The following is an 18,439-nucleotide window of genomic DNA, read 5'->3' as shown; positions in this document are numbered from 1 at the left end:
CCCCAGTATCTTGGCCAAGAAAACCCCGACATGGGGTCATAAAGAGTAAGCTGTGAATGAAATGACTAATACTACTCATACCTTCATTAAGCAAAGCCATAACACTGTCTGGATGATGCATGATTAGATTACTAGTTATTGATATTCTCTAAATACTTTCCCCTCCCTCCCGTACAAACTCTTTACAAAAATTAATGTAGGCTCTCCTGGTGGCTCAGTCCTTCAACTCACACTTTTTTTAGTAAGTTGTGTTCTTTCGATAGGAGTGTTATTTGTGTCTTGAGTTTAAGTCTTTCCAGTTCTGCTCCCAAAGGACCTTACTTCTTAGCCTTCCAAGCAGGAGATGGGAGAGGCATAATATCTCTTGTGTCTGACAAATCATCCTGGGTCCGAACTGAGTTTCCTCAATGAGGGACCTCACCCTGATTTATGGCAACCATCTGGCATGTTACCCAAATTCCTGTTAGGTCTGAGAAAATGTGTGGCTAGAGGAAGAGGCAATTTGTTCCCTCAGGGCAAGTTCATTGTTTCAGCTGGTCTTTTCTTATCCTATCGAGTTACTTCTTCCTGGTCCTCTTGAAGATATGGAATGCCTCATTCACAATTATCTTTGCCTCTTCTGACTTTTAACTGCTGAAATTAAAAGAAGGAAACACTGATTATGATGATGATGATGATGATAACAAGCAGTATGTAGAGAGGGAATATTCTCCATAGTGTAGTGTGGGCATGATAAAGTGACTACATGTTAGTTAAACCATCTGGGCAGACTGGCTAAACCAGGTTGAGGGTAGCTGAAAAGTCTTAACCTGTTGGTGAGCTAGGGGGACATTTACCCTAAGTGTGTGAAGACTTCCTCCAGTGAAATGAATGGATGAGAACAGTTTGTTCCGATGGCCATGAAAGTGGCTGAAGCCCATTCAAGAGCTCGGTTAGACATCTAAAATGCCCAGGCCATCTACTGCATCCTGAGCCATCACTAGTTATCCTGACTTGTCTTTCCAGGCTACTTTAATGCCTGGAAGAGAGAATGAAGCTGATGACTGTGCAATTGCCTCACAAATCCAATTCATGCTCAAGTTAAGATAATCACGGTCTTCTTCAAAGTCTAAGGATGAACAACAACATTCTCTTAAGAAAATCAGTTTCCCTAAACCCATATCTTCAGAGCTATTCTGGTGTGTGCTCTTCCTTGGGCTTTCAAGTGCTTTTCCTTTTCAAATCAAAATAGAAAAGTCCCTCCTTTCTCTAGCCAGCTATTATCAGCAAGATTCTTCTTTCTCCAATTAATTAGCAGCAGCAAAGATTTTCCTCCAATCAACTCAACTTCAAGCAACATATGCAAAGCTCATCTTCCAATCAGTTCAGTAGGAGTGCAATACTGGCTCGAAGTTTTCTCAACTCTCACTTCAGTTCTTCTTTTATGAGCTATCCACCCAGCTGGGCTCAGCTGGTCTTGCTTCTTGCTTGAATTCAAGCATCAAGTCCAGTTCTGAGCTCAGAAGAACTCATTAAGACATGATTGATCTCAGCTCTTTTCAAACAGAAGGAAGAAAACTCAGGTCCTTTTGCTCTGCTCTGCTCTGCTCCTAAGGCTTCTTGGGCTTCTTCTTTTCTGCGTCTCTGGGTGCTGAATGATTACTGACTTAAAACATGGTGTCCCTGTGTGAAATGTTTCCTTCTCCCTTTGGGCAAAAACCAAAATTTATATTTTTGTTAGATCCTCAACAAGTAGACAATATACAGTTGTCCTGTACCCTCAAAAGTTTTAATTATCAAAATTTCCAAGCATCAATGTTAAATCACTCATTAACATTTTTATGTAAATTGGCTGTTAGAAACATTATCCACCTTCCTTTGCCTTTAATAGTACTTTTCTCTGAGAGTTATTTTTTTAGGTCCTTCCAGGATCTTCTGTTTCTCTCCAAGTACATAGTCTGAGGAATGGATTTCTCTTAAGTCCTCTTAGATTTTGCTATGTTTGTGCCCCTTTCAAAATCTAAAATTGTCCAAATCTGAGAAAGATTGCATCTTCCAATTATGCTTAACTCTTTAGAGTTTGGAGAATTCTACGCACAAATTATCTCCACTGATTCTCACAAGGCTAATAAATTTCTGAGGTAGGATTAGAACTCAGGTTTTTGTGACCCCCCCCCCAAGTCCAGCATTTTATCCACTCTCTGAGGATACTTTAAAAAAATATTAAGTTCTTATGTGCCAGGCATTATCTAAGTGTTAGAGATTAAAATGCCTTTGAGAGACTTGTTGGTTTATGTGTAAGAATAGGAATTTATTGATCAGGCTAGCATCATATCCAATAAATTGGTATGTCAGTAGCCCCCTCAAAGGCCAAAGACCCCAAAGCTCCTCTAGACAAATCTATAAATAGTTTTAGGAGCTCATTATTCAGCTCCTCCCTTGACCATCCCAAGACATCTCAACTGGTAAATAGGCAGTTAGGAGGAAATCCCATCCAACCCAACCCCTCCCCACACCATAGGTTATGAAGGTCTTGTAGACCTGAAGAGAATCATTGTCTCCGTTGCCTGTCAACCAGATTTTTCTAAAAGGAAAGTGTTTTTTGGAATTCCTAAGGACAACGAAAACATAAAAAGCAATAGATGGGAGGAAGCTCCTCCAAACCAGGACCTGGCCCAAGAATTGATTGGGGTTTCCCTACATATAAATTAGCACAGAATATTAGAAATAAATTCTCACAAAAGAAAGGGAAAACCAATATTTATTTTGCATCTAGTATATGGCAAGGGCACTATTTCAGAAATGTTTCCTAAAGAGCCATAACTGAAACATAAGTGAGGCCCAATGTCCATGGAATTTTGTTCCAAGACAGATAGCAGAAACTGTGGATATAAGCAGACACCTACTGACCCCATATATTTGTGCTCTCTCTTCATGCTCCAGCCCTGCCTCTCAGATTGGTGCTCCATAGTCTCTATTGCTCCCTTGCTCCACTCCACCAAAAAATAAATTACCTTTTAAAAAGTGAAATTGAATGGGGGCAGTAAAAGTTAAAACAGAAGAGATCTGCTATCGGGTAGACAGGATGGGGATAAGGGATAAACCCTACGGCATTTCAGATGTTCTTTGAGACAGACAACGATGGAATTTAAAAACACATTCGCTTTCATATCAGATGAGAAAATTACATTCTGTGGAATTTCTCAGCTCTATCAGACTCTTCATTTAAGGGCAGACCTTCTGGCACCATTAAATGTGAGCCCATAAAAGTAGATGCTTTGGGGTTTCTTGTATCAGCCTCTCCCTTCTTGGTGGCAGCATTTGTTCATTGCGGAAGGCTCTTGGGCATAAGGCAACAAAGATCCGCCATTGTTGAAAGGGCAAGCTTCCAGTTCATTCTGTAATCAAACAAGTGCTTCCATAGTATAGATGGACTTTCCTGGTTTTTCCTCTCCATGCTAAATCTCTGCAAAGTTCAAAAATATCCAAGTAGAGAGATAGTCACAAAGTATTTGTTTGAGTAAATTTCTGTAATTATTTTGAAAATGAAAATGTGGTGCTTTTAGGTAAATTCCTTTATGCGTTTGGTTTGCTAAATTGGCCAAATATAATAGATAATTTGTAATGCAGCAGATGATGCCTATTTGATAATTGAATAAAGACAGCAGTAGACTGAGCGCTTCAAAATGATTAAAGGCTAAAATAAGTGCCTCTTTTATAGGTTAGCCAGCCACATGATTTTAGGTTTTTACTGGATGTTGTTTTTATTCTGCTGTCCAAATCCATATGAATTGTATCATAATATGACATAATTTTAAAATATATGCTTAAGTCTATGCATTCTGTTATTTCTTTCCTTTTAAGTTCTTTGAAGACTTATGTTATGTTTTAGACTTAAAAGTTGAGTGATTATTGCAATAATTAGTTCTGTTCCCAAGAAATTATCCTTTTTTTGCTAATAGAATTATATTAGCATTTTTACAAATGCTCCCTAGAGGCAGGTAGGAGGCACAGGAGAAAGAATTAGGAGTTCAAATCCAGCCTCCAATCTTCATTATCTGTGTGAACGATGTCTACCTATCTCCGTTTCTTTCAGTGTAAGATAAAGATAACAGCACCCTACCTCACAGGGCTATTGTGAGGATTAAAGGAGATTAAATCCATTTAGCACCATGCATGACCCATAGAAAGCACTTAGTAAATGCTTGTTCCCTTTCCTTCCTTGTTAAATTATATGATATTTAAAAGAAAAGTGAGTGATTCCTTAAAGTTAGAGAAGTTTCCATCTTCATGTCCCTTTAGCTTTCAACCAGCCTTTCCATATCTGTATTCACTATAAAATCAAATAAATTCTAGAGTTTAACCATGCATATGGGATAAAATAGATTAATTTTTCCCAAAATGTATTTGGTTTGAACCATTTTTAGTATCATAAAGTTGTTAGATGTTTTCCAGAATCCAGTGAAATAAATTAATGAAACTCTTGATTCTGTTTCTTACCAATCAACAATCTTATTTTATTTTTGAAAGAGATACCTGAACATTTTCCTTGATTATCTCCAGCTTTGGATTGAGTTGAGAACAGAACCGAGAATATTGGTTCACAAAGATCAGTTGTTGCAAATGGAATTAAAGCCTTGGGAGCATGTTTAATAAGAATAGTATTTGCTTTTTCTAGGAAACATTGAACAATTTTGTAACTTCACTAATTAGAAATCAATTCAGTGTTTCTGATTATTAGCTTGTCATTTTTTTCTGGTTCAATATGAAAAAAATTTTAGATGTGAAGCTCATTTTTGATTTTGAGTCAGTAGGGATTATTCCTTCAACTGTTCTTTAAAATTTTCACATGCTCTCTAAAGCTTCTTCCATTTTCCACTTCTTTCCCACTTCCTCACTGCTGTCTCTCCAATCCATTGGTTTGGTGTGGTTTGGTTTGGTTTTTTGCCAGTACTTTTTCTTTTAGACTATTTCAATAGGATAATATTTCTCTTTACCAAAGAGTCTCCATGTCCCCTTGACAAACTTCTCGTACTATATGAAGGTACACATACACATTCTTCAGTTGGGAACCATTGATTAAGAATGCTTAAGAAACAAAAAAGGGTTTTATATTGTCAACTCGTGAAGATACATATTAGTTGCAAGGAAAACATGAAATAACTTTTCCAGACTTTTGCCTGGGGACCTGGATTTTACATTTATTCTGTGGTGTTTGATATCATGTTCTGAATCATACTTTAAAACTTTGCTAATAACTTCCTTGTAAAAATTATCTCTTAGGCCTGGTCTTTCTCTTGAACCATGAACCAACCTAAATGACTTATATTCAAATATTATAATAATAACCTTTTCCAAATGAGTGAAAACATGGTGGGGAGGGTGCCATTTAAAGGGTCTTTATCAACAACAACAATTTAAAAAACCAATCTGAGGAAAGAGATTTTAACTATTTTCTATTATTCTTGCACTAAATGGTATTTTGTGGCCTGAGTCATTATGTGGTGACATGTCTTAAATCTCCTTTTTGTCTTACTGATATCTTTTTGTGGATTTGAAAGGCTACATTGAGTGCTAGTTCACTCTGCTTATTTCTCTTAGTTCTTTTGTAATTAGGTCGAATATTTTCTATTTTGTGATTGGCTAGAAAGAGGAAGTACATTATAATGGATTGAAGCGCTGCATATTACCATTGTGTAATTTGCTGGCTGTATACCCTTGGATAGGTCTGTTTTTCCCTCTCTTTAAGTCTGAAATGCCTCACTTAAGGATAGGACTACGAATTAATACTACCCACCTAGAAGCGGGAATAGGAACAATTGAATTCTCCAGGACCTTGCTAGCTCTCGGATCAGTGACTGGAAGAACATTTTTACTTGAAGATAGAAACAAACGCTTGACTTTTAGTGGGCATTTTTGGGGAGAGGCATGAAAAAGATGAAAAGGAGGCCCCCAAAATGGTTACTTACTGTAATTGCTGACAATTACTCTCTTGACTTGTGACACTGATATTTTCTTTCCCTGATGTCTTTACAGCAGCCACAAACTTCCTTCGATCTTTACTAGAACCAGATCCTGCAAAGAGACCAAATATTCAACAAGCACTGGCAAATCGTTGGCTTAATGAGAATTGTCCTGGGAAAACTCCATGTAATATCACATATCCAAACAGGTACTTCAGTAAATACTTATCTCTAAAGAGGCAGCATATATGTGAGATCACTTTACAACATGATATGAAGTTCACTTCAACTGAATAAACATTTATTAAAAGTACCTACTATGTTCTTAGGAACTGCTAAGTGGTGCTAGGCATTCAAATAAGAAAGAAAATGGTCCTTGCCTTCAAGGAGTTTACAATCTAACAGTGGAAGGCAACAAACAACAAACAGCCGAAAAATGAGGGGGAACCAGCTCAGGGGCATGTTGTTCCATGGAATCAAAGCCAAGCTAGGCAGCTAATAGAAAATGGATTTACTAGGAAAGTTTGGCAGGCAGGTGGGGGGGAATACTCCACTTTTACTTATTTCACAGGGAATGAGTATTTTATTTTTCTATCACACAGTAGAATAAGGACTATTAGGAAGATCGAAAACAGCCAAAGGACTGTTGGGAATTTCACTGAAGTAATACTTTTGAGTGTGGAAGGGTAAATATTCCTCATAATAATATTGTTGTTTAGTCATGTCCCACTCTTCATGACTTCTTTGGGGATTTTTTTTTGCAAAGATATGGATGTGATTTGCCATTTCCTTCTCTAGCTCATTTTATATATGAAGAAACTGAGTCACACAGTACCAGCGTCACACAGCTAGTAAGTATCTGATGCTAGATTTGAACTCAGGAAAAGGAGTCTTCCTGACTACAAACTTGGCCCTCTATCTACTGTGCCACCTAGTTGCCCTTCCTCTTAAGTACTTTCAAAGTTCTGCTCAAATGTGCCCTCTTGCCTGAGACCTTTTTTGATACCCTCAGCTCCCAGTGCTTTCATTCTCCTAATTACATCATTTGTTTTATTTGTACTTATATGTATGCATATTGGGTTCCTTTAATAGTACCTAAAGTCCTTGAAAGCAAGGACTATTCTATATTTGTCTTTGCATCTCAGAGATTAGAACTGAGAAGTACCTTAGAAACCACCAAGACCAAGCTCCTCAGTTGAAGAAACTGAAACTCAGAGATATTAAGTGACTTTCTCAAGGCCACAAAAGGTCAGAGTCTGAGGTAGAATTTGAACCAAATTTAGACTTTTTAACTCTGTCCAATGTTCCATTGACTACACTACCTATCTGCCATCTTGATTATCGATTACATGGATCAGAGTCCTTTCTAATGTAAAGTCCAGTCCTTTGGGGGTAAAGGGGGAATGCTGCTTTGGATGGTGGATGGACTGTGACTTGGAGAAATAGCCACTAGGGCTCCTGTTGCTATCAAAAAGTGGCTAAGGCTCTTAGACTTACAATCAGCCCTAAACTCCTTATGGTTTCAACAGATATACAAACTCCTTTTAGTCTGCCCACTTTGTGGCCTTTCTTATTCTAGGTTGCTCCTGATCTTCATTTTAACCTGCTCTTAGCAATATAAAACTGTTTGGGTGGGTGGGCGGGGGGGGGGGGGGGGGATGAGGGAAGCAGTGGTATTCTTTACTCCCAGAGAGAGATAAGAGGCATTACTATCTCTGCCTCTTTAAAAGGGGACAATCTTTGATTCAGTCTGATAAGTATTAAAGACTTACTGGCCGTCCAGTATAATATAGGAATTCATCTTCCCCTGGGAAAAATGCTGAGGGTAAAGTGAGTGCAAGTCTACATTCTTTTTCTTCTCAGCTGACTCCGATTTTTGCTTTTCCTACATAAACAGCAAGTAAATATGGCCAACATTACTCGAAAGCTGGGATCAAAGCAATTACCAAGATAGTTCTGCCAAGACTAGAACTCATCTCAAATCCTTCCATGCCTGACATGACAACAGGCTGGGCAACTGACCAAGATTAGATGATTGAGATGGAAATGTTGCTTAAATAAAAAAAAAATATGAGCAGGGAGATGGAGAGGGACCTGGGAATAGGGGGGAAATGGATATAAAGTAAAAAATGAAGTGTGTACACTACATATTGAAGATATATGCAGAATTAGGAGAGTAGCCTTTTGGAGTTCTTAAAATGAGAGGGGACAAAATTGGTATTGGCAAGGGTTAGGACATTCTTTATTGTAGAGAAATAGACAATGATTATTCAGATCTACACTGAATAATCAAAGAACCGTATGTATAATATTGGTAATATGTATATTTCAGGTAAATATACAATGGTTCCATTTAGTCATTGCCCAAAGTTTTAGCATGTGATAAGTAATTTAGACAATGATAGAAAGATTACAGAAGGCATCTTGAAATAGATTGTGTATTACTTTCTGATTCAAGTTCTCATCAGATACCCCAAAAATGAAACTGAAACAGATTCCGAAAGCAAAACAAAGGGGCCTATGGCTCGTTACACTTTGCTAATAATGTACAGCTCATAGGTATGTTTTCTGTTAAAGAAAGAGAAAATTAGTGGAAATAGGAATGGGTCATTAAGCTAATGTAATCACTGTCTAAATGGGGCTAATCAATCCAGTAAATGTGGCATCTGTTAAGTAAATAGGGCTGAAATTAAGAAGCAGTTCTCTCCTTGTGTTGGCCTGATTTCCATTTTTTTTTTAAAAAATTATGATTTGGCATCTAATTCTGTTACTGTTTGTAGGTAAACTCTCCCAAATCAAGGACAAGCTTCAGATACTTTATGCTATTACTTCAGTTTTGGTTGGTTTTTTTGAGGTTTAATCAGAAATATCACTGGCAAACATCTTAACTAGTTGGGTATATTAAAGAGCAGACCAAGAACTTCTATATTAAAGAAAACAGCAGTGCTGGGCTTTTTTGTAACAAAGGGCCTGCTACTTAGTACATACTGAAGACGAGAATTTTAAGATACAATTAAAGCAATACTCCTAGTTAATATGGTAACATGCAATGTCAGAGAGGCTCTCACATAGACTCCAGAAAATATCCAAAAAGGTTGATCAAGATCAAATAATCAAGAAACTACAGAGAGTAACGGTCTTAAGCTCCTTCACCCAGACCTGAAAAAAGCCCTTAGAAGTTGGAAGGCATTGAGAGAGGTAGCAGTAGAGAAGCTGGCAGCAATCGAGCTATAATTACAATAGAGTCACAAGATATTAATGAGGCACTGAGGCACCGTGATCTTTTGGAGATAACTTTGAGTTAAGAAAAAAAACAATGTCATTGGTAGAGCAAACAGATGAGCCATCCTTCTAACTGCTTTAAATAGCTAAGCCTTTGGACAAATTTCAATAGTTAAGAGCTTAAGACATTAGCAAGCCATCACAGCCTGGAAAGGAGTTCATTTCTTCCCCTCCTCCGTCTCCTACTGGCCATGTAGTTTTGAAAAAAAAGTTGTTGGACCAGTAGGAGACACTGTATACAGCTAGAGCCGAAATACGTACTCAGAGATGGAGTCCAAGATAGGCACTCAAGGCAAACAGAGCTTAAATGACTTGCCTTGGCTCACATAACTAGTAAGTGTCCAAGGTCACATTTGAACTCAAATCCTTCTGACTGGCAGTCATTTTGACACCTAGTTTGTCCTTGTCCTCTCATTAAGTTTACAATTTTCAATCAAAAGTGTATTTATAAGTACAAATGAAGTGCTATAGTTTATTGTACTACATTGTACATATGCTATATTATTTCATATATATACAAAGTACTATTATGCTATATATCATATTCTATATACACATAATATTCTATATAGTATATTATACCATAGTACATATACATATGATACGATATAGTCCGTGTCCAAGGGAGAAGGTCATTACTAACAGAAGAGATTAGGGAAGTGTTTTTTAGAGAAGGTAGCATTCAAATTCAATAAGCAAAGGGAAGTAGGGAGGATAGATAAGGCTTTGTGGGGAAAGCAAATAATTTAGCATAAAAACTCTGCTGACTCAGGACCCTCCCCCCCCCCCCCCCAGTTTATAGGATCAATCATTCACTCAACAAGTATTTAAGAAGTGGCTGTTATATGCTGCACTATACTACCGTGGGGATACAAATACAACAGAGAATTTACATTTTAAAGGGGAAATGGACAAGTACAAATGTATGGGGGGGGGGGAGAAAGAAAGAATAAGTACAAATAAATAGAAAGCAATTTGAGAGGGAGGGTAGGGACCGGAAGCAATGCTTCAGTTATACTTTGAAGGAAGAGAGGGATGGGGAAGGAATAAAAAGCATTTCTATTTTTTTTAATTTTATAGTACTTTATTTGATCATTTCCATGCATTTTTCATTAAAGACAAAGATCATTTTCTTTTCCTCCCTCCCACCCCCCGTGGCCGACGCGTGATTCCACTGGTATCATATGTGTTCTTGACTCGAACCCATTGCCATGTTGTTAGGATTTGCATCAGAGTGTTCTCTCAGATAAAAAGCATTTCATTGAGTGTCTACCATATGGCAGATACTATGCAAATATCATTTCATTCTATCTTCATATCTCTGTAAAACAGATGTTATAATCCTCATTTTATAGTTAGGAAGTTCCTGAGGTCACATTTGAACTCAGGTCTTCTTGTCTCCAAGCTTAGTGTTCTAGTCACTGAACACTTCGCTGCATGTACTCATTTAAATAGTATATGCAAACAGCTCTTAGTTATAGTTAATCTTTAATTTGTAAAGTGGTCCTATTTAAAGATATATATGTATATTATAAAAATATGTTATATTTTTATAATATGTATAAGTATAAATATATATATATATAATATATAAAAATATTTAAACAAAATATACTGATGTTTTTACTTTTATTACTAACTGATCACCTAAGGCTCCTTTGGGAAGATTTTTTAAATCACCATCTTTTTCCCCCCCTCTTTTTGGTCTAGGATTCACCTAGAAGACTTGAGCCAAAGTGTGGTACTTCACATGACTGAAAAACTTGGATACAAAAATAGTGATGTGATCAACACCGTCTTGTCCAACAGGGCTTGTCACATCCTTGCCATCTACTTCCTGCTGAACAAGAAACTTGAGCGCTATTTGTCAGGCCTTAGAGTAAGTTTGGAATTATTCATGGATTTCTTTGCTCTTGGTGGGGAGAAAAAAAGAACCCAAACCTTTTTTTTTTAATCCATCAATGTTTTTCAGTTGCTAAAACTTGATCTTCAGCTGTTAATGTAACCAAATGTGTTGCTGAGTCTCTGGAATGTGAGATAAAATAGTATCCAAACCTGGATTGCATATGACACTTTTAGTTCAGGGGATGTCAAATTGTTTTAAAAATAATGTCTCGCCAAGTTAGGCCCTAGGCACAGTTCTGTGGTATTCAAACTTCTTTGTCCTTCCACTTCTCCTTTTTCTTCTTTTCCTTCAACCCCAGACTAATGACCTGTTATACCCTCGATCTCCGTGCTGGAACATGTCCATTAGACTTGCCTTTTTTCGCAGGGCTACATACTATTCTCCTTTAAATTTGCCCATCTCCTGGGCCCTCTTTGTTGACTACTAGAAAATTGATAATTGGTAATAGGTGTGCTATTTTACAAACAACAATCATGTGGAAGACATTTTCTTTCTAACTGTTCTTTTTTATGGATCATTTGATTTCTTAATCCTGATAGCATCATTGGGAAATAAGCATGGCAAATTCTCCTTAGCAGATGTTAAGCCTTGGGGATTTGAGGCTGGAGTAATGGCCAGTCTGTTCCTCCTGGCACAACACCAAGGTAATCCCTAAAAGTTGCAAGGCTCTAGGTATAGATTATATTTTGTGTTCTTGTACTAATCCTGAAACATTTTTGAAGAGATAAAATCAGTTTTTTTTTTAAACCCTTACCTTCCGTCTTGGAGTCAATACTGTGTATTGGCTCCAAGGCAGAAGAGTGGTAAGGGTAGGCAATGGGGGTCAAGTGACTTGCCCAGGGTCACACAGCTAGGAAGTGGCTGAGGCCGGATTTGAACCCAGGACCTCCCGTCTCTAGGCCTGGCTCTCAATCCACTGAGCTACCCAGCTGCCCCCATAAAATTAGTTTTAAATGAATATCAAGGACGTTTTTTAATAAGGGGGGGAAATGACACAAAATATAGTTTGACAGGTAAGGGTGATGGTGAAGATGAGTTCTACCCACTTGGCCCTTTGTAATAAATAGGAGGTGAAAAAGCTAACGATAAGCAAGTGTCTCTCGCTTAAAAAAAACAACACACACTCACACAATTAGAGGAGCTTTATCCTTTTTTGTCTACTGGCTATCTCTGAGTTGTTGTTAAGTCCCAAAGCCTAGGGAGGGCTCAGAGATAAATGTGGGGAAAGAAACTTTGGTCTCAGAATGGGGAACCTGCCCAGGGGTCTTCCTGACTCTTAAGTCCAACACTATCTATTGTACCACCTAGCTTAAAAAAAGGGGGGGGGGATCATTAAGGCAAAAGGAGGGAGGATAAGGGATAATCAAACCCAAACAAACAAACAAACAAAAACATTTTTAAAGGTAAGAGGTCTTGCTAGAAGGTTTGCCATGTTTATTACAGCCATTGAATTTAATTTGTCATGACTTACATATAATCTAATGGATTTAAACTTGTCTCAAAGTGGAAAACAAGTATTTTGATGTCAGTCAAGCATCACAAAGGGGTTCAAAGAAGAGCATATTCTAAATTTTATGACCTTGGACACATCTCTTGGTCTCAATTGCCTCCGGTGTAAAATGAAGGCTTCAATCTAAATGATCTCTTCCAACATTCAATCTTATAATGTTCATCAGTTATTGAGGTTTCTATAGTAACATTCACGAATTATGTTGAGTCCTTGTTTGTCATGAAACATGATTAATATAGTTTCAAATAATCAATTTTAAATTTCTTGAAGCTCCATTAAAGAATAGTGTTTCCGATTCTATCTTTGGTCCTATTCTGTTCGCCATTTTAATCAGTGTCTTAGATGAATGCATGGATAGATATTTATCAAATTTCCAGATAACATCAAGGTGATAGTGTGCTGGGTTGAATGATAGAATCAGAATCCCAAAAGTTCTCTAAAGGCTAGAACAATGTGCTCAAGATAATGAGATGAAATTTAATAGGAAAAAATGGAAGCTTCTATACTTTGATTCAAAGAAACCAACTTCCTAAGTTCAAGATGGGGAGGCATTCACAGATGCGTGTTCATTTGAAAATGTTCTAAGTGGGTTAGTGAACACAGGCCGTGCACAATGATTCAACAATGTGACACGATAGCCAAAAAAATCTATTGTTATCCTAGGCAGCATGAAAAGAAAATCACATTTTGAAGAACAAAGGAAAGGCTAGACATTGATATTTAGCTCAGCTCAAACTCTACCTGGAGGATGATATTCAATCTGGGGCCCTCTGTTTTAGAGAAAGCCTCTTCTCTGTTCAAAGGACAATGATCAGGAAGGTGAAGAGCCTCAAAAAATAAAAAGATTTTTTAATCATGCCATCCAAGGATCAGCTGGAGGAATTGGGTATGTTTAGACTCAAGTAGAAAAGATTTAAAGGGGACTTAATAATTGTCTTCAAGTAGTTAAAGGATTAACTATTGAAGTGGGGCTTAGAATTTTCTACTTGCTGCCAGAGGGCAAAACTGGAAGAAATGTGTGGAAACTGCAGAATTTGTCTCATAAGAAAAATTTTGCTAATACAGCAGAGTGTCAGACCTGGAGAGTTCAAATCTGGCCTCAGACACTTATTAGCTGTGTGACCCTGAGGAAGTCCCTTAAACCTGTGTTCTTCTAGTCCAGTATCTTTGCCAAGAAATCAGTTAGGAATTCTACAATAAAAGGGACTAAATGTCTCACCGCCTTTTTACTCAAAGATCCCAGTATTGTGGATGTATGCCTCGAGATGGTCAAAGACAGAAACAAAATATTTATCTATACTAAAATAGACAACCTTCTTCGTGGTCGCCAAGAACTAGAATAAGCAGAAATGGATGACCTCAGATTGGGGAAAGGTTTACAAAATTCCTAGGATATGAATTTAATGGAAGTAGTGTGTGGTAAGAACTGCAAGATAATGTCGACTTTGGGGAAACCTGGGACGATTTAAAAAATCAATACAAGCCAAAATAACAATAAACAAAAAGATTCCTAAAAAGAAGTTGAACTCAGAGAGATTGAAAAACCAATTCCGGGCTTAGAGAAGCAATAATAAAGCAGACCTTCCCATTCCCAGAAGAAGGGCAGGTTACTACTAAATCATATACGTGGTGGGGTGCCATATATATATCACTGTAGAGGATGTTTTTATTCAGTTGGTTTTCACTGTTACAAAAGAAGGTTTCCTTCTCTGGAGTAGAGGCGAGGTGGAGATTAGAATGACTGGTCTATCGACAAAAGACATGACAAAAATATGTTGAAAATAGATAAATAGAATTCAAATATTCTCATGAGGGGGAGGATTAATGACATCATAATGTGAACTTATATTCCATAATAGTTAAGCTATATTTATTTTCCCCTGGCAGAAATCAAACATTCAAGACAGCATTTTCTACAAGAACCAGCTCTATCAGATGGAAAAGTACAAAGTGAATAAAGAGTCTTACGAGGTAAGGACTTCAACAATAAGTGGAATACTTTGAGACTAAGGAACCTTTGGTTAGTCATTTCCATTCTCCTATATAATAAGGGGAGGGCAAATAAATTGTTTCAGGCCCAAGGAGTAGCAAAGTACAATTTTGGGAACAAAAATTACTAAATGACTTTGTGCCGAACTAAACCAATGAAAAATGTAGGATCCATCGATTTGCAGATTTTAAGAGGATTTGTTAAAAGCAAAAATTATACTCATATGTCAATGTATGAAATACTTGGTATCAACAAAGGAAAATATTGCCAAAGCGACAGGAAAGGTTTTAGAATAACCAAAAGAGTCTCCATCGGCTGTCTTTGTCTGAGGTTGACTATCTTGCCCTAGAAGTTCCTAACAGGAAGCTGGCAGTTTGGCAAGGACAGAGACAAGCGGTCACATGAGGAGGTGTGGGAAATAGAACCCTTTTTGGTGATTTTAAGAAAAGTAAAATCTTTTTATTTCAAAACCTTAGCAGAGGAAGGGTTGGGATATAACTAGTCTTGCTTCCAAGACACTTTTCCTTGCTAAACACTCTCCTACCTCTGCTTCATCCCTAGAGTGGCTTCTTCTGTTTCTTTCTCACAGCATGCTGCAGGAAGCCTTGTGCTTTGCTTATCTTTCTTCAGGGGGCCGCTAGAAATTCCTTCTTTTGAAGTCAGAGGAAGAATTGACCTTTCTTTTTCCCGTGTGAGGCAGAAGGGCCAACTCAATTCAGCCCTCATTTTTTAATCTTGGGATTTCCTTAATTTGTATGATAAGAGCTGGCATTTCACAGCATTTTAACATTTCTGTATCATTTTAAGCTAGTAAAACTTAATAGTTTAATTGCACTAAGACTTTTGGGATACCCTGTATCACTTCATTTGATTCAGCCCTGTAAGGAAGATGTTCCCGAGTATTATTATCCCCATTATACAGACAATATTTTATGAACAAGTCTCAAAAGATATTAAGTAACTTGCCTCGAGTCACATATAGGGGCAGGCAGGTGGCACAATGGATAGAGTACCAAGTCTAAAGTCAGGAACACTCATCTTCCTGAGTTCAAACGTGACTTACTTATTAGCTGTGTGACCCTGGGCAAGTCACTTAACTCTGTCTGACTCAGTTTCCTCATGTATTAAATGAGTTGGAAAAGGAAATGGCAAACCACTCCAATATCTTTGCCAAGAAAAACTCCAAAGGAATCACAAAGAGTTGGACACAACTGAACAAAAACAAAATAGTCACATAGCTAATAGATGTTGGAGGCCAAGACCACTGATCTTACATTTTTGCTTTGCTACCTCTACTTTGATGGATCCATGAAACATTGTTTCTGTATTTTTCTGTTAGGTGAGAATTTAAAGCAGGTGTTTATATTGGAAAGAGTGCCAAAAGATGTGTGGCCGCCTTAGACGCTATTAGCTGTGTAAATAGGAGCACCTCATTACTTTCTCAGCCTTATTTTCTATTTTTAAATATTTTATTGCTTCTTCCTGTTCACATTGTTCTCCCCTTCTCCCCCAGTAACAATTCCCTCCCCCTGGAGAATCCTTCCTTTTAACCAAAAAAAAGTTCAGCTAAGCAAGACAAAACACCATTTTGACTATTTCTAAACATATGCTTCATTTGTACGGAGGGAGGTATGGCTCATCTTTAGTCCTCTTGAATCAGGATTGGCCATCAACGTGTAGCTTACCGGGAGAAGATTGAAGGCTTATAATTTAGATTGACATTCAGTTGAATGGATAGCTCCGAAGTTTGTCTCTAAGCACAGCTGGGCAGTTAGCTATACCCAGAATTGGACAAGGAAGAAAGTGGGCTGAATTGCATTTGGGGAGAGAGAGAGACGGAGACAGAGAGCATTTTCAACATCTTAATCCTTTGTCTACTTGAAGACAGTTACTAACTCCTTATAACACTTTTAATTTGTATAATTATGGTAAATTAATATATATGCTATTTTTAGATTAATAAACTTATTTTACTTAATGGAGGAAGCTAACTAAAAACAGCCCCAAATGGCCACAATAAAGTAATGGGAGAGCCTAGACTCTACAGCTAAAAGACTCTAAAAGCCTTTCTGGTTCTAGCTTGAACTCGAGTGATAATTCAAAAAAAGAATCTATGGTTTTTGTAGGGCAGGACATAAGACATGATAGGGGAAGGAGTATTTTGATTATTAATAAAAGACTACTCCTAGTTCATATTCCTCTGGGTGGTCATAAAAATGCTTTCTATTCATTAAGCATGGTCAATTGCAATTTTGCTTTCGTTGTTCCCATTCTTTTTTTTTTCCTTTTGAAGATCTGGGATAAAAAGAAAGAAAATTAAATAGAGATCAGAGCCATATGATTTGAAGACTTTCTTATCTTCCCTCTCCCTTCCTACCTACCCATCTCCCCTTTTGGGGCTTAAAAACCAAAAGATTTGAGTAGCTAGATAGCTTATTTAACATTTCCCTCAAGTCAGAAAGCTCAATCTGATTGTGATTTGCCCTTTAGAAAAAATCCACCAAATTAGTTTTATTTTTAAAATGTCAAACATAAACAAGAGGTGAGGGTCCCCAATACAAGGCTAAGGAATGCTGATACTTTAAAAAAAATCCCTATCCACTGAGTCACCTACCAGCTCCCTGCTACTTTTAAAAGGGCGATTATAGGTATAACATTAGGCTAACTTCTTTGCTCCTTTTGGTTCCGTCAATCACCACACTCACCTCACTTGGCTTTTATGGCCGCATACGTTCTTAATTTACTTTCTTTCTACCATGACCATTGCTCAGTCTCCTTTGAAAGTTCCACATCTCCTATCCCCTAAGCGTAGCTATCTCCCGGGACTATATCCTGGGCTATTTTCTCTTCTCTTCTCTTTCTTTGCTTCCTCCTTGGTGAACTTATCTACCCCACGACACGAAGTTCATGTCAATGGAGATGGACCGAGTATGTAGGATATATCCAACCCTAAACTCAATCTACATTACCAGTCCCTTGCTAGATATAGAATATCCCCCTTGGATATTCCATCCTTGGCACATACTTCGCACTTAACAAATGCATTTTCATTCATTCATTAGCATCTCAAACTCAGCATGTCTAAGCGGAAGTGATGATCTTTCTCGCTCCATTCTTCCAAATATATCCTCTCCCTCAAAACCTTCCTATTTCTGTTGTGGACATTCATTCTCCTAATCCTCCAGGTTCATGAGCTCAGAGACACTGTTGATTCTTTCCCCTTCCTCAATGCCCAGATTCATTCAGTGACCAAATGGCATTGATGCTAGCTACCCTTTCCATCTCTTCTTCCCTTTCTATTTGTAAAATCACCACCACACTTTAAGTCCTGATTAACCCCCTGCCAGACTGTTAGAAGTCTTTCCATTGGTTTTCTAGTTTGTATTCTCTCCAATTATTCATCTGCTCTTTGTGATTGCCAAAATTACCTTCCAAACACATAGGTCTAAACCATGCCATGACTTTGCTTAAAAACTTTTAGTGATTCTCTGTTGTCTCTAGAATAAAATGCAAAGTTGTCAGCATTCGCTGCATTGCTAGATGTTGCTCCCTAAACTTTCTATTCCAACTAATGCTTTTGTGCATTTGAACAAACTTTTCCCCCATGTGTGGAATGCATCCCTCTTAATCTCAGCCTTCCTTTAAAGCTCAGATGTCACCTCCTCCATGCAGCTTTTCCTTTTTACTCCACTGTTAGTACCCTTCCCCTTTCCAAATTACCTTGTATTCATATATCATTGTGTGGGTTATAATTCCTAGTAAAATATGAGCTCCGTGAAGGCAGTTTTTTTTCTGCTTTTATTTCCATC

General features: G+C 37.6%; 1 protein-coding gene across 1 annotated transcript in view; it reads left to right on the top strand.

Annotated features, from left to right (window-relative positions):
- Window positions 1-18,439, top strand: part of HUNK (hormonally up-regulated Neu-associated kinase) — a 135,997-nt gene that overhangs the window by 97,473 nt on the left and 20,085 nt on the right. The window contains exons 6-8 of the mRNA XM_007493294.3: window positions 6,016-6,151; window positions 10,935-11,103; window positions 14,528-14,611. Coding sequence (XP_007493356.1) covers window positions 6,016-6,151; window positions 10,935-11,103; window positions 14,528-14,611 — 389 coding nt within the window. The remainder of the gene's footprint in view (window positions 1-6,015; window positions 6,152-10,934; window positions 11,104-14,527; window positions 14,612-18,439) is intronic.

Source organism: Monodelphis domestica, chromosome 4, assembly GCF_027887165.1.
Source record: "Monodelphis domestica isolate mMonDom1 chromosome 4, mMonDom1.pri, whole genome shotgun sequence".
Taxonomy (NCBI): Eukaryota; Metazoa; Chordata; class Mammalia; order Didelphimorphia; family Didelphidae; genus Monodelphis; species Monodelphis domestica.
The sequence above is the reverse complement of the archived record's forward strand: the minus strand, read 5'-3'. Positions and strand labels throughout refer to the sequence as shown.